This window comes from Vanellus vanellus, assembly GCF_965231255.1.
Source record: "Vanellus vanellus genome assembly, chromosome: 3".
Taxonomy (NCBI): Eukaryota; Metazoa; Chordata; class Aves; order Charadriiformes; family Charadriidae; genus Vanellus; species Vanellus vanellus.
Genome location: NC_138907.1, coordinates 109,400,619 through 109,414,376, shown reverse-complemented (window position 1 = coordinate 109,414,376; position 13,758 = coordinate 109,400,619). Strand labels below are relative to the sequence as shown.

The 13,758-nt window shown below is 42.8% G+C and overlaps 1 protein-coding gene across 3 annotated transcripts; it reads left to right on the top strand.

The window, feature by feature from the left end:
- Window positions 1–4,585: 4,585 nt before the first annotated feature.
- Window positions 4,586–12,692, top strand: RNASEH1 (ribonuclease H1). 3 transcript variants are annotated; one of them, XM_082481746.1, is made up of 9 exons: window positions 4,586–4,595; window positions 4,716–4,774; window positions 4,859–4,989; window positions 5,585–5,782; window positions 6,375–6,474; window positions 6,937–6,991; window positions 8,120–8,204; window positions 10,131–10,255; window positions 12,444–12,692. In XM_082481746.1, the coding sequence occupies exons 2-9, from the start codon at window positions 4,725–4,727 to the stop codon at window positions 12,528–12,530; spliced, it is 831 nt and encodes a 276-aa protein (XP_082337872.1). In that variant the 5' UTR covers window positions 4,586–4,595; window positions 4,716–4,724; the 3' UTR covers window positions 12,531–12,692. The 3 variants fall into 3 exon arrangements, with proteins under 3 accessions (XP_082337872.1, XP_082337871.1, XP_082337870.1); XM_082481745.1 differs by lacking the exon at window positions 4,586–4,595 and having other exon boundaries at window positions 4,633–4,774; window positions 5,588–5,782; XM_082481744.1 differs by lacking the exon at window positions 4,586–4,595 and having other exon boundaries at window positions 4,633–4,774.
- Window positions 12,693–13,758: the final 1,066 nt, after the last annotated feature.

Below are 13,758 nucleotides of genomic sequence, written 5' to 3'. Positions count from 1 at the left end.
ACTTCTCATCCACATCATACTGGTGCTACTGAATTGACCAGCGTGCTACATAAGAGCAATGAGAGAAGGAGGTGTGCAGAGATGTTTCCTTTCTGACACTGACTGGGCATTAGGGGGAGGATGCAGTGTCGAGATCTATGTGGGCTTTACCCAGGCAATGGTGTCTGGTATCCAAAGCAGCTGTCAGGTTTTCAAGAATCATTGTGGAAATGTGATCTTTAAAAGAAGTTATGTGATTACAAAATAATGTAATTAATGAGGGTGTCATGCCATGCGGACTCAGAATGGGGGAGGTGAAAAAGTGGAAAGAATAAATTAGTCAGGTGTGCTACAAAAGTATCCCAACAGCAATAGGACAAGGTCTCATGATGCTGTTAATAACATGATTTAATATAATAAGTGGAAGCAACAGAGACAGAAGGCAAGACTTGTCAGTGTCACATCTAACTCTAGAATCGGAAGCAAAACTGAGTCTGTTGCTAGTTCTCTTCTCTGAAAGAGGCTTGTATAACACCACCAAAGTTTCAAAGCTGTTCCAATGTCCTGGTTTGACATCCTTGGATGCTGTTCCTCTACAGGTCGACTGAAGGTTGTGACGATGCCAGGGGATTACTACTTTGCAGCTTCACTAACACATAGTTTTACACTGAAGTACAGGCAAGTTTTTTGTTCTGCAAGATCTCAGTTCTGAGAAGGAAGGTAAAACACCTCCTTTTTATCTCTATTTTTGGTCAAGGTAATGAGATGGCAATATAACTGATACTTGCAGGTTATGCTAGATAAAGTGACTACCTAGTGACCTACCTACCTAAAAGCTGAGTTTAAAATAGGAAATGCTTGATTCAGGTCATATCGAATTTTGCTTTAAAAGCTTATGTGGAGAACCATATTTTAGTTTAAATGTGTTTCAAGCTAAAATATTTCTCAAACAAGATTGAAATGCTTAGCTAATTTGTACATTACATGCGTTTACGTAGGACAAAGTAATCAGCTAACATTTACAGCGAGTTTAAGTAAAAAAGTCCTACAGACACATGCCCTTACTTAAGTGATGAGTGTATTTTTTGTATACCTACATTAAGTCCTATTTTTTTCTGCAGATTGTCAGTTATAAATACAGAAAAGGCTGCCAAGAATATGTTAAAAAATGTGTAAACAAGTTTTGGTTCACTTATCAGGAGGGGACACACGGGACCCCTTATAAGCTGAATAAGAGGGGCAGTAAAACACTGTGAATTTATAGTGCAATGTGTTGAGAGGAATGTTCACTATCAGGCTGTGGCTCAATGACCACTCTCATTAAACATGGGGCCACCATATTTCCACCAAAACAGGGGAGCTTGCTCTTCTGTCTTTTCCTGTAGCCGCTCATACCCAGTACCTCAGCTGTGGTAGCACAAGCGCTTTTGCAAGCTTTGATTTGGCAAAAATTGGCTAGATGTGTATATCTGATCAGACTATTCTATGATGGCTATACAGGGTTACCTTGCATACCTGCGGCATCAATAACAAATGCTAAATCATTTATGAAACTCACTATCCACCTACACATTTACATTATTCTGTATTCAGATGAGGAGAGCTTTTGTGACTGGACCCTTCAGCTTTTCAGGTGGGATCTAAACGGTTCACTTATTGGTGATTTTTTTCACTCACTCCACAAAACTGTGAGTTACAGAGCCTGAAATGCCCTCTCTGCCCCAGGCTGACTGGAAAACCCCACAAATCCACTAGTGCTACAGCAACCAGAGGGCAAGTACCACAAAGAAGGCACAGGTATTGCTGAGCTTCACGGTGCTAAACAGCAAAGCAGTAGAAATGCCAGCTGTCGCATGAGGAAAGGGATCCGTGTGTCCTGCCACTGCAACACGACAGCAAGGAAAAAAATCAGGAATGGAGATGCAGCGGTAAAGGTAGGGCTGGCTGACCATATGCAGCCTCTGTTTCACCAATGGGGAGCAAAAGCAATGAAGGTAATGTGTATGGTACCCAGTGGACTTCAAAAGTCATTTTATTTTGGTTTGAATCTGAGCTCTGCATGTTGGTCATGACATCGGGAGAGTTACTGTTCAGTCCTTGCATGTAAATTTGATGTATGAATCTGTCTGTTCAACCAGAGAATTAATGAGTGTAACAGAAGGTCTTTTCTTTCCCCATCACTTACTGCTCATTGCTCCTTTAGTAGGCATTGCCCAAAGAAGACTAAGAGTAATACAAATGTGTACACCTGTAAGGAATAAGAATTCCATCTGCTATAGAAAACCATAATTAAAAGAAAAGCTAACTAAGAGCAATAAAATAAAAATATCACAGGTAGGAAGTAGTGAAAAGCCTGAGAGTCTTGGTGGAAACCTTTACAGAGATAATTGATGTAAATAATCTTGATTGGAGAAAATCAGGAGTGTTTTGTAAGAGCAATATGAACTCTCATGAATATGCTGGAAGAAGCAAAATCATAGAATCATAGAATGGTTTAGGTTGGAAAGGACCTTGAAGATCATTGAATTCCAACCCCCCCTGCCATAGGCCTCCCACTAGACCAGGTTTCCCAAGGCCACATCCAGCCTGGCTTTGAACACCTCCAGGGATGGGGGCTCAACAACCTCTCTGGGCAACCTGTTCCAGTGCCTCACCACCCTCAAAGTGAAAAACTTCTTCCTAATGTTCAATCTGAACCTGCCCTCTTCTGGTTTAAAGACATTCTCCCTTGTTCTGTCACTACATGCCATAGTGAAAAGTCCTTCCCCAGCTCTCCTGTAGGTCCCCTTTAGGTACTGGAAGGCCGCAATAAGATCTCCCCGGAGCCTTCTCTTCTCCACGCTGAACAGCTCCAACTCTTTAGCCTCTCTTCATAGGAGAGGTGTTCCAGCCCTCGGATCATCCTCGTGGCTCTCTTCTGGACACGCTCCAGCAGGTCCATGTCCTTCTTATGTTGGGGACTCCAGAGCTGGATGCAGTACTCCAGGTGGGGTCTCACAAGAGTGGAGTAGAGGGGCAGAATCACCTCCTTTCACCTGCTGGCCACACTTCTTCTGATGCAGCCCCTGATACGGTTGGCCTTCTGGGCTGCGATCGCACATTGTTGGCTCATGTGGAGCTTCTCGTCAGTCAGCACCCCCAGGTCCTTCTCCTCAGGGCTGCTCTGCAGCCATTCCTCGCCGAGCCTGTATTTGTGCTTGGGATTACCCTGACCCAGATGTAAGACCTTGCACTTGGCCTTGTTGAACTGCATGAGGTTGGCTTGGGCCCACCTCTCCAGCCTGTCCAGGTCCCTCTGGATGGCATCCCTCCCCTCCAGCGTGTCTACCTCACCAAACAGCTTGGTATCATCGGCAAACTTGCTGAGGGTGCACTCGATCCACTGTCCATGTCGCCGACAAAGATGTTGAACAGTACAGGCCCCAGTACCGACCCCTGAGGAATGCCACTCGTCACATGGACGTTGAGCTGTTGACCGCAACTCTTTGAGTGCGACCGTCCAGCCAGTTCTTTATCCACCAAGTGGTCCATTTGTCGAATCCATGTCTCTTCAATTTAGAGACCAGGATATCATGTGGGACAGTGTCAAATGCTTTGCACAAGTCCGGATAGATGACAGCAGTTGGTCTTCCCTTGTCCACTGCTGCTGTAACCCCTTCGTAGAAGGCCACCAAATTTTTCAGGCATGACTTGCCCTTGGTGAAGCCATGCTGGCTGTCACCAATCACCTCCTTTTTTTCTATGTGCCTCAGCAGAGTTTCCAGGAGGATCTGCTCCATGATCTTGCCAGGCACAGAGGTGAGACTGACCGGCCTGTAGTTCCCTGGGTCTTCCTTGTTTCCCTTTTTAAAAATGGGGGTTATGTTTCCCCTTTTCCAGTCAGCAGGAACCTCACCAGACCTCCATGCAGCAATTATATTCTGAAAAAACAAATGCAGCAATTATATTCTGATACAACCCTGACCTAATTGTTTCTGTGTTCCACCAAGGCCTCTCAAATGTATGAGCTTTTGTTTGGGTTTTTTGTTGGTTTTGGGTTTGTTTTTTTTTTTGTTTTTTTGTTTTTTTTTTTTTTAAGGGAGGTGTCATCCAACTGATAGGCACGGTAATGTTGAACCTGTAACTGCCTTTGCAATGGAAGGCAAAATTAGTGTTTCATGTTCTTGGCATTTTACTGGGCCACCCTGGTGAGCCTGACCCCAGCGCTCCATGGCTGTGGCACCTTGACGTTGGCCTTGTCACAATACACTGCAGGTGACGGCGGGACCGGGACGGCACCGCGGGGCAGAACGTCAGCCGAGTGCGCTCCCGCGGCCTCCCCGGGGGCCTCTCAGAGCCGTGAGCTTGTGTCAACTGCCGTGACCTCGCACACCCTGTGCCCCCCTCCCAAAGCAAAAGCTGAGGTAGGTGGCTTTTTAAATACAATGATTATGGGGGAAAAACAAAAAACCCAAACCCTGGGCTTTTCCAGTAATTTAGGCCCCTCTCGGGGTCCGTAGCACAGCCCCCGCGCGCTCTCTGCTACTCTCACCGCGTCGGCCGCCGCGCGTGCGCAGGAAGGTGGGGGGAGGCTGCGGGGCGCATGCGCGGCGGCGGCCCGGCGGCGGCGGCGGGGTGTGGCGGCCGGGGGACGTGGGGGGAGCTGGCGGCGGGACGGGGTGCGCGGATGGCGGTGGGGCTGCGTCATGTTGCGGTGGCTCGTGGCGGTGCTCAGTCACTCCTGTTTTGTCTCCAAGGGCGACAGCATGTTCTACGCGGTGCGCAAGGGCCGGCGGACGGGCGTCTACCGCACCTGGTAAGGGCCGCGGCCGGGGCAGCACGGGGAGCCGCCGGCGGGCCGGCACCGGGCCGGCCTCACCCCCGCCCCATTGTGTTACAGGGCGGAGTGTCAGGAGCAAGTGAACAAGTTCCCCTCCGCCAGCTTCAAGAAGTTCGCCACTGAGAAGGACGCCTGGGCCTTCGTGCGCGCCGACCTCCCGGGGCAGCAGCAGCCGCCGCCCGAGCCGGCAGGTAGCTCTTCCTCCCCCCGCCCGGCAGGGAGGGGAGGGCGGCCCGATGGGGAGGGAGGGAGGGAGGGGAGGGCGGCCCGATGGGGAGGGAGGGAGGGAGGGGAGGGCGGCCCGATGGGGAGGGAGGGAGGGAGGGAGGGAGGCAGGGCGGCCCCGCTGCGCAGTGGCACTCTGTGTAAACACTGCGGCTTTTGGCTTCATCGTGGGTAGCAGCTTCGGTTTGTCCTTCTCCTCCTCCTCCTGCGGGGAAGGGCTGGTAACGGGCGGAACGCCGTGGTGGTAAGTGCGGCGGTGTCCCAGCGCTCCGGGCGCTGCTACGGACGTGTCAGTGCAGTAAGAGTGTTCCTGTAGGTGCCCGGAGAATGTTCTCTGTACCGTGTCCGTTGTGAGCGCCGTGATGTGTGTCTCTCCACTGCCGTTTGATCTGGAATCAAGAATGACTGGTGTATTCTGTAATATCTTTTGCATAATAGCTTGGGGTAGTGTCAGTTTAACGGGATAATAGGTGATAACAACTGTTGTCTTTAGAAGGAGTCATTTCAAATGAAACTTGATCTTGTATATAGTTATACTTTTTTTTTTTTTTCTTTTTCCGGAAGGGGCACACAGTCTTCTAGCTGTAACACAGGAAAATAGTAGCCAAAGGGAAGAACCAGAAATAAACATGTTGTGTTGCAATACATGCAAAAGGCCGTATGAACAGTCTACAAACGAAGAGCACATTGCAAAGCGTGTAAAACATGATGAAGTATACTCAGCACCAACAGTCAGTGAAGATAAATTTTCATATATGGGTGAGCGCTTTTATTGTTCCTGTATTTCTTTTGAGTTCTTTGTACTCTTTTCATAAATAATGGGTGTAATAATGAGAAAGCTTTAGGGACATTTGTGTATGGAAGCACAAGGCCCTGTGTAACCTTGTTTCTTTTTAAAATGGAAGCGTGAGCTGTGATGTATTTGTTCACATTGTCTTTCAGTGTAATATTAATTGGCTTTAATTGCTATCAACATATAGCTTAATCTGGTCATTATAAGTGTGATTTTATACGTGTCTAGATTACACACTATATAAATACAGATGTAGCTGGGAAGTCTTAAAGTTGACTCTTCTGAAGCAGGCAGAAATCATAGTGAGAATTTGGAAGGTGGGGCAGAGATGCTTTTTGAGGCCAACTAATTTGGGAGCAGTGAGGATGTGAAGTTGCAGTGGGACTTTTTGGTGTTCTGCATTACTAATTTATATGGCTTCTGTGGTTAATGTTTTGAAGGGCTCTCTGGGGATGGAAGTTTTGGGGACTAATCTGCTGGCAGACATTTCTTCCTGCTTGGAGAGACTATGTCTTTGAAGGAGTGCTTGAACTTCTGCTTTTGGTAATTCTTTTGTAGGTGACTTTGCAGTTGTTTATACAGATGGTTGTTGCTCAGGTAACGGACGTAATAGGGCACGTGCTGGAATAGGTGTCTACTGGGGACCAGGCCACCCTTTGTAAGTAGCTCGGTGGATTCTTTTTTAATAGGCACTAATGTTGCTTTTATGTGTATTTTACAATGTCAGTCTCCTTTTGAATATGAAACCTTGCTATTGAGACTCCATGACAGTGCTATGAAACTAGTGAGTTACTGAGGGGAAAAGAGAAATCAACTCTAGGAGGTAAGAATGTGGGGAAAATCAACTAGAAATAATACTTTTAGGCACTGAAGCTACAATTAAAGTGATGCAGAAAGTTTTAAAATAGGCGTGTGCAGAAGACAAAAGAAACTGCATATTGTTGGCAGGTTCGTATATGCTCGTTGCATTATGCAGATCAGGTTAGAGGTAGAGTCTTCATTCATCCTCCTTTATAAAAACAAAATTAGCATTCTTTTAGTTATTTTTTGACTACGTAGTCATTGTAGACCACTCTGAATATTTTGAGTAACTAATCTACTATTCATTCCTTGAACACAGAAATACCAGTGAAAGACTTCCTGGACGGCAGACAAACCAAAGAGCTGAAATACATGTAAGTAGTAAATGTCCTAAAATGCTTCTGCATGTTAGACCGCAGTGGCACGCATGATTATTTCAACTCTGGCCTTCAGAAACCAGTTATGGAGCTGTGGGGGAAGTACACAAGATACCAGGAGCTATGACTTGAAATGAATTGTTCCCTTCAAGTTCTATTGATCTTTACTGGTTTTGAGCAAGGAGTAATTCACCTTGAGAATTCCCAAATATCATTAGGCCAAGCACAGGTATTTTAAACAGCGTTGCATTAGGAAAGCCTGAGTTCGTATAGTATCCTTTGCATTTTTAATGTGTATGTCTCAGACCTTGGCGTGAGGGCTGCTGAGAAGTGGTTAAGAGGAGAATCGATTTCTTATTGCAATAGGATCAGAGTACCATATTCCTTAGATAAATATAACAAACAATTCCAGGCTCTCAGAGTAACTTCTGTTACTTCTGAGGTAAACTGTTGGCAATGGCAGATTTTCCATTCTCACCTCATCTTAATTCTGGTACTGCTGCTATCCTGCCTTGTGTGTTTGGAGATAAACTGAAACGGGGAATTGGACTGCTTAAAACATACAGGAAGTTTATTTTAATGAGGGACAAGCAGAGGTGATGATGGTGTGCTGGGGTCAAACTTGTCACTAGAGAGCTTTTCAGCTCTACATCCAGACCCAGCCACTTCTCCCTTTTATTATATTTCATAGCGCAAAAAAAAAAAAAAAAACCAAACCAACAAAAACCCCAACCCTTTTAGGGGTTCCAGACAGTTGGAACTGATATGAATCTTTGCTTCCCAAAGTTACAGAGAAAGTGCCTAAAACTTGATGTGCACTTGGTGGAGGCTTTAGTTATGAAATTTGGCAAAGAGCTGCTCCTGCAGTACAGGATTGAGCATCAGAACGTTTGTGAGTTTTTCGCCAGTGAAACATAAGTGGCATCCTGTTTGCCTGATGTATTAAGCAGTCATCTGCATGCATAATTTTGGAAAGCTCTGTCCTAAAGCATCTTGATACTTATTGATGGAGAGATTACAGTAATATTCTTTGTAGTTCTGTGTTAGCGTCAGGTACTTGGGTTATTTAATTGCATGTATTCAAAATACTGTTCTGAACTGTGATTCTATTGAAATGTTCTTAAGGCAGCCTGCAAAGCAATCGAGCAAGCAAAGAGTCAGAACATCAAAAAACTAATTATCTACACTGATAGCAAGTTCACTATTAATGGTAAGTTAACGATTTTAGTTTACCTGATTCTTAAAGATACAGTGCACGCGATTTCAGTACATGAGGCCCACAGAACATACTGAGGCCTGTGGCGAGGAATATAAAGAAGAGAATGCATAATTTCAATAGTCATGACTGCTTGGGGAAAGAGTTCAGAATATTGCAGGGATCAGTTGCTAAATGCATGAAATACAAGTAGAGACAAAGTGCCTGTTATGGTAAAGAATGACGGAAGTGGCTAAAGGATGTCTGTGTTAAGGCATTCAGTATTCAGTCTAGAAAAAATGTTGTTCTTGTATACTCTGTTAAGGATGTGCTTAGGAAGAAGGAAGAGCATCAGTTTTTTCCTTTTTCAGGTGGCTCATGTTTAGAAGTAAAACAAAACTTACCTTGAAAAACTCAATGTCACCTTAAGTAGCAATACCCCAGAAAGGACAGAAAGCTATTGAGTAGGAACAAGTGTCAAGGAAGGAGTTGCCGGAGCTGTCACTTGCTGCTTGTTTCAAATTCTGTTAGCTTGCATGTGCATGAAAGAGGTTCTGTCCAGAGATGAAAAGAGTCAAGGGCTTGTGCTCTGTCCTCCTGATTCTAGTTCGTAAGTTGAGGAAGGGACAGTAAATGTTAAGAAACAACTTAAAGAAATTTTCCATTGCTTCTCCCTAAGGATCTTCTCATAAATCTCTCCTCCGAGTAGCTTATTTTCCCCGAAAGATTTAGGTATAACATTTCCTATAGGAGCAGAATTTTTTGGTTTTGGTTTGGTGGTTTTTCTTGCTTCTTGTTGGTAGGGTTTTGGTTTTTTTCAGTCTCTGCCAGAAGCTTTCTGAAAAAGGAAAGAGTAGAAGGAAGAGTCTCTGCTCTTCAGGACTGGGTCCTGATCAATAGAATCAAAGTGCATAATTTGTTGCACGAAGCAAGTTGTTCAAAATATTGAGGTGCAGAGAAACATCTTTGCAACTCTTTGCTTTGTGGGAGAAAAGTCTATACCATCTTCTCTGTGCAACTGGTGTTATCAAGGATGAAGAGTTGCTGTGTCAGATAAAATTACTGTTAAACTTGGGTATGACACGTAAGTATGAGGGAGGAGAAGAAGAATCTTTAGGTGCAATATCTTGGTCTCTTTGGTTGCTTGCAGTTTGCTCTTGCATATTGGGTCACTGAGGTGCAGGTTCCACTCTTGCTTAATCAAAGCTATTTTGTAAATGTGTCTAGGAGTTTGGTTTTTTTTTTAAATACTAGAGAAGGAAGCTTGCAGTTAAGTACAAATGGATGTGGTTTGGTTTGTTTTCTAAGCGGTTTTGTGTGCAAGGTTGGTGATTCTCTTGTTTGGTTCAGGTCTGTTTGACATGAAAGCAGTAAGGATATCTTACATTGTCAAGACCAGCAAAACAAAACAAAAGATAGATCCTTATTTAAGGAGTAATATAGTAAATTTTCTGGCCAGCAAGGGATGGCCAGAATGTTAGATCTTGTTCTGTAGAAATCTGCTTACGTGGTCCTTCTCTGAAGGATTCTGTTTAGCATGCAGAAGCCATGAGTCAGGTAGCCATCACTTTTTCCTCTCTGCATGTGTGTCTCCAATTTCTCAAAACAAATAAAGCTGTAGAATTGTTCTAGCTCACTGTACCATCAAGCAAATCCTTAGCTTCAGTTTATTTGAAGTTCATGTCGTAATTTTGTGTGTAATGTGTATATAAGATTGTAGCCTTTACCCAACCTGAGCAGATATTTAATGTAATTCAAGTGATAATGGAAAAATACAATCCTGAAAGACAGTAGTAGAGAAGCAAACAAGAATATCTGTCTCCAGTGTCTTTGCCTGAGAGTTTGTACGGAGTTAATGTCTTGTTAAAAGGCTGTTTGCACTGTCTTGATCCTTGCTCGCTTCTTTAATAGCATTTTTATTGCAATGCTCCCTTTGCATAGGTATTACGAGCTGGGTTGACAACTGGAAAACGAATGGCTGGAGAACAAGTTCAGGAGGAAGTGTAATAAATAAAGAAGACTTTGAAAGACTTGATAATCTATCAAAAGGCATAGAAATTCAGTGGGTAAGCACCTCATTTCTTATTCTTAATGAAACCTTAAACGTGCTTCTTGTGTAATTAAAAAAAAAAAGAAAAACAAACCAAAAACAAAACAAAAAAAAAAACACAATCAAACAAACAAAAAACTCCCAACCTTACAAGTATGACCATAACTAAGAATTTTATAGAGCATATTATTGTACATTTATAAATACAGAGAAACTGCTTGTTCTATTTAAAGCAAGTAAGCAATATAACCTAGGCTTTTGGAAATAATATTTTATATATTTGTTTGCTGTCTTTTGTTACTACTTAGAAAATGCCTGCAATAATTACGTTTAGTTTGTCAGTACTGTTAGTAGATGAAAATTTTGTTCCTGGAAATCTAAGCTTAAAGCATAGCTGTCTCTTAGCTCAATTTCTGGATTTGCCTTTCAGAACTCTTAAGATGTTGGTTTGTTGGTGGAACTCAATCACATGAGTGTCTTTAAACTGGGAAAACTAAGAGAGCATAACTCCAAATAAAACAGCTTTAGTTTTCTGTACCTTAACTGTGCTTTTTCCAAGAATACTGGGCACAGAAAGGTCTTTAAAATACCTACATTTTTAAGTTTTAAATTGTTTAGCTCTCCAGTAAAGAAGTAAAACAACTTCTATACAGGTATTCCTGGTAAAACGTGTTTTTCTGTAACCTCTAACATCAGTGCTAAACATTGTAGGGGATATTTTTCCTCACTCCCCCCTTTCTAAATTTTAGTCTAATTGTGGTATAAGACTACAGATACTAGAAATAAATCTCTACTATTGACTTTGTGGCTGCTAATGGCATATTTGTTGGGCTTCTGTCTTTACTTTGTAGAAAACAGGATGGCATAGATCTTTAATGTGCGCTTTTTCTATGTGAAATGTATTGCAGATATTCTTCCATTGATGTTGTGTGTTCCAGAGTCGGCAACTCCACTTTAAAGGCTGACTAGATTTTATATAGTTACTTCTATTATCTGTTGAGGAGTAGAAAGTGTAAAAATCGAAAACTAAGACCAAAGTTCAGCTGTCCTTAAAGTATTTTACAAAATTTTTTAAAAAAAAAAAAAGTTGCTTTATGCACACTTATTACATCTGAATCTCTTAAACTTGGGAAGATGTTTCATTTCAGATGGAGAAATGTATGCAGGCACTTTGTTACAGTAATTTGCCTTTTGAGGCATGGGATCCTCCATGGGCTGGAGGGGGACAACCTGCTTCACTATGGTCTTCTCCACACGCTGCAGGGGAATCTCTGCCCTGGCACCTGGAGTACTTCCTCCCCCTCATTCTCCACTGACCTTGGTGACTGCAGAGTTGTTGCTCACGTACTTTCACTTTCTTTCTGGCTGCTGTGCAGCATTTTTACCCTTTCTTTGATATGTTATTACAGAGGAGCCACCAGCTTTGTTTATAGGCTCAGCTGTGTCCTGCAGTTGGGTCTATTATGGAGCCGACTGGAACTAGCACTCTCCCATGTGGGGGCAGCCCCTGGTGTCTTCTCACAATACGTCCCTGCAGCCCCCAACCCGGTACCAAAACCTTGCCATGTAATCCTAACAGCATCTTGCACACGCTTTGTGCTTTTCCCCTCTCGGATCTTGTCAAATAGCAAGCTTGATTTTTGTCTTCTCCTTCTTCCCCTACACTCCTCCATCATTACTTCTGACGAGGATAGGCTTAGGATTGAAAGTGTTTTCAGTTCCTAATTGAAGGATGGACAGTTAAGACACCTGAAAATTGAGAGATTCTTTTCATACCCTGTTTCTGTATCCTAAGCGAGAGCTATAACCACCAAGGCTGTTAGTAGCATAGGGGTCTCTGGCTTTCTGGGAAAAGATTAGCTTGGTTTAAGCACTGAATGCAGAGGGGGTTTTCTCTCTTCTCTGAAAGTGGGAATTTTGAGTCAGAGCTGTTCTCTGTGTTTCTGAAAGGCTAGATTAGGTGGTCTTTATACGGTTCACTACTTATCGTAAAGATGACTTCTACAATTTGGCAAGACTTTCCTAGAGGAAGGGAAACTACAGACATTCCTGGGAAGAACACATAAGGACTAAGTGTGAGGAGAGGGCCTCTAAGGAGGTGGTGCTCTACTATGAATTAAAGGGTGTTGTGTGATCAAATTTCATATATGTGCTTTTTTCTTGATTTCTTGCATATCTCACATCCTATGCTTTTGTCCTAATAGATGCATATTCCCGGTCACGCTGGCTTCCAAGGAAATGAAGAAGCTGATAGACTAGCAAGAGAAGGAGCTAGTAAACAAAAGTCCTGATGTACTGGGCCCAGAGACTATTGCAGTAGGAGGAAAAGGACTGACATCACAGTGACAGTTTGAACGACTGTAATTGTTTTGGAGTTGAACTTTGAACTGTACTTCTTTCTGGCCTGAAGTGTTAAATATATACCAACTTCTGGGGAGAGAAAAAAAAAACAAGTTTTCTTCTATAGCGTTTGTTTTACAATCGAGTCAATATTTAGTTGATGATATCAAGTGTTTGCTTTTTTGTATATAATGGAAGGGCCACGATCAGTGGTTTTTAGCTGTCATGTAGACTTCTGAATTCACCGTGAAGACAGACTTCTGAAGAAGTAATAGTAAATCTTTATCCTAAGTGTTCTGTATTTTCCTCATAATGAAATAAATTAATTTTTTGTACAGAGGTATATATTAACAGCCCAAAATAGTTGGGTGTGAGGGGACTTTGGGGTTGATTGGTTTGGTGAGAGGTCAGTGACCTAACACGGAGATGTCCATTAATATGCTTTGGCATTCTGGCACTAGCAGTAACCTCTCTCCAGATGGACTTACAACACTCATCTGTGCCTCACAGTATCATCAATTACAGCATCTGTAGATTTCTTTATAATGTTACTTACTTTCCAAGGCAGCGTGAACAAACTAAAAAGCCAGGTCACGGGAAAACTCGAACAATTAATTTTTACTGTTCTCTCTCTAGCTGCTTAATGTCCGAGCTCTTTGTTTCTGGCTTTCTGTTTCCATTAAGTAATTTTTTATGCATATGGGTTCTCATTAGCATTGTTAGTTGCTCTTCAGCGTTGTCCCAAAGGTAATAATTGGCCATTTTATCTGAAATGGAACTAGAAGGTGATCAGCTTCTCCAGATCTTCCGGGTGTCAAGTGTTTGACTTCATTTTTTCCAGTCAATGATGAGATTAATGGAATGGCTAATGTGCACTTGAATTAGAGAGTAATTACCAGTAATCAACTTAGCTTTATTTTCTATGCATCTATACGGGAAGAGGAAACAGGCTTGGTATATTATCTTTGTCAACTTCTTTGTAAGGTGCCTTCATACCATTGAATAGTAAGGCTCACGCTAGAAATCAGTGAATTTTTTTGTGTGTTAATGGCCATACAGAATGGCAGAGCTGCTGAAGCTTGATTTCTTCATAGTTCTCATGCATTATAGTATCTTTACTGAGGCAAAGTATGAGCTCTTACATATTTAGAGTCACACAAATTGCAATAGAATGAGGAA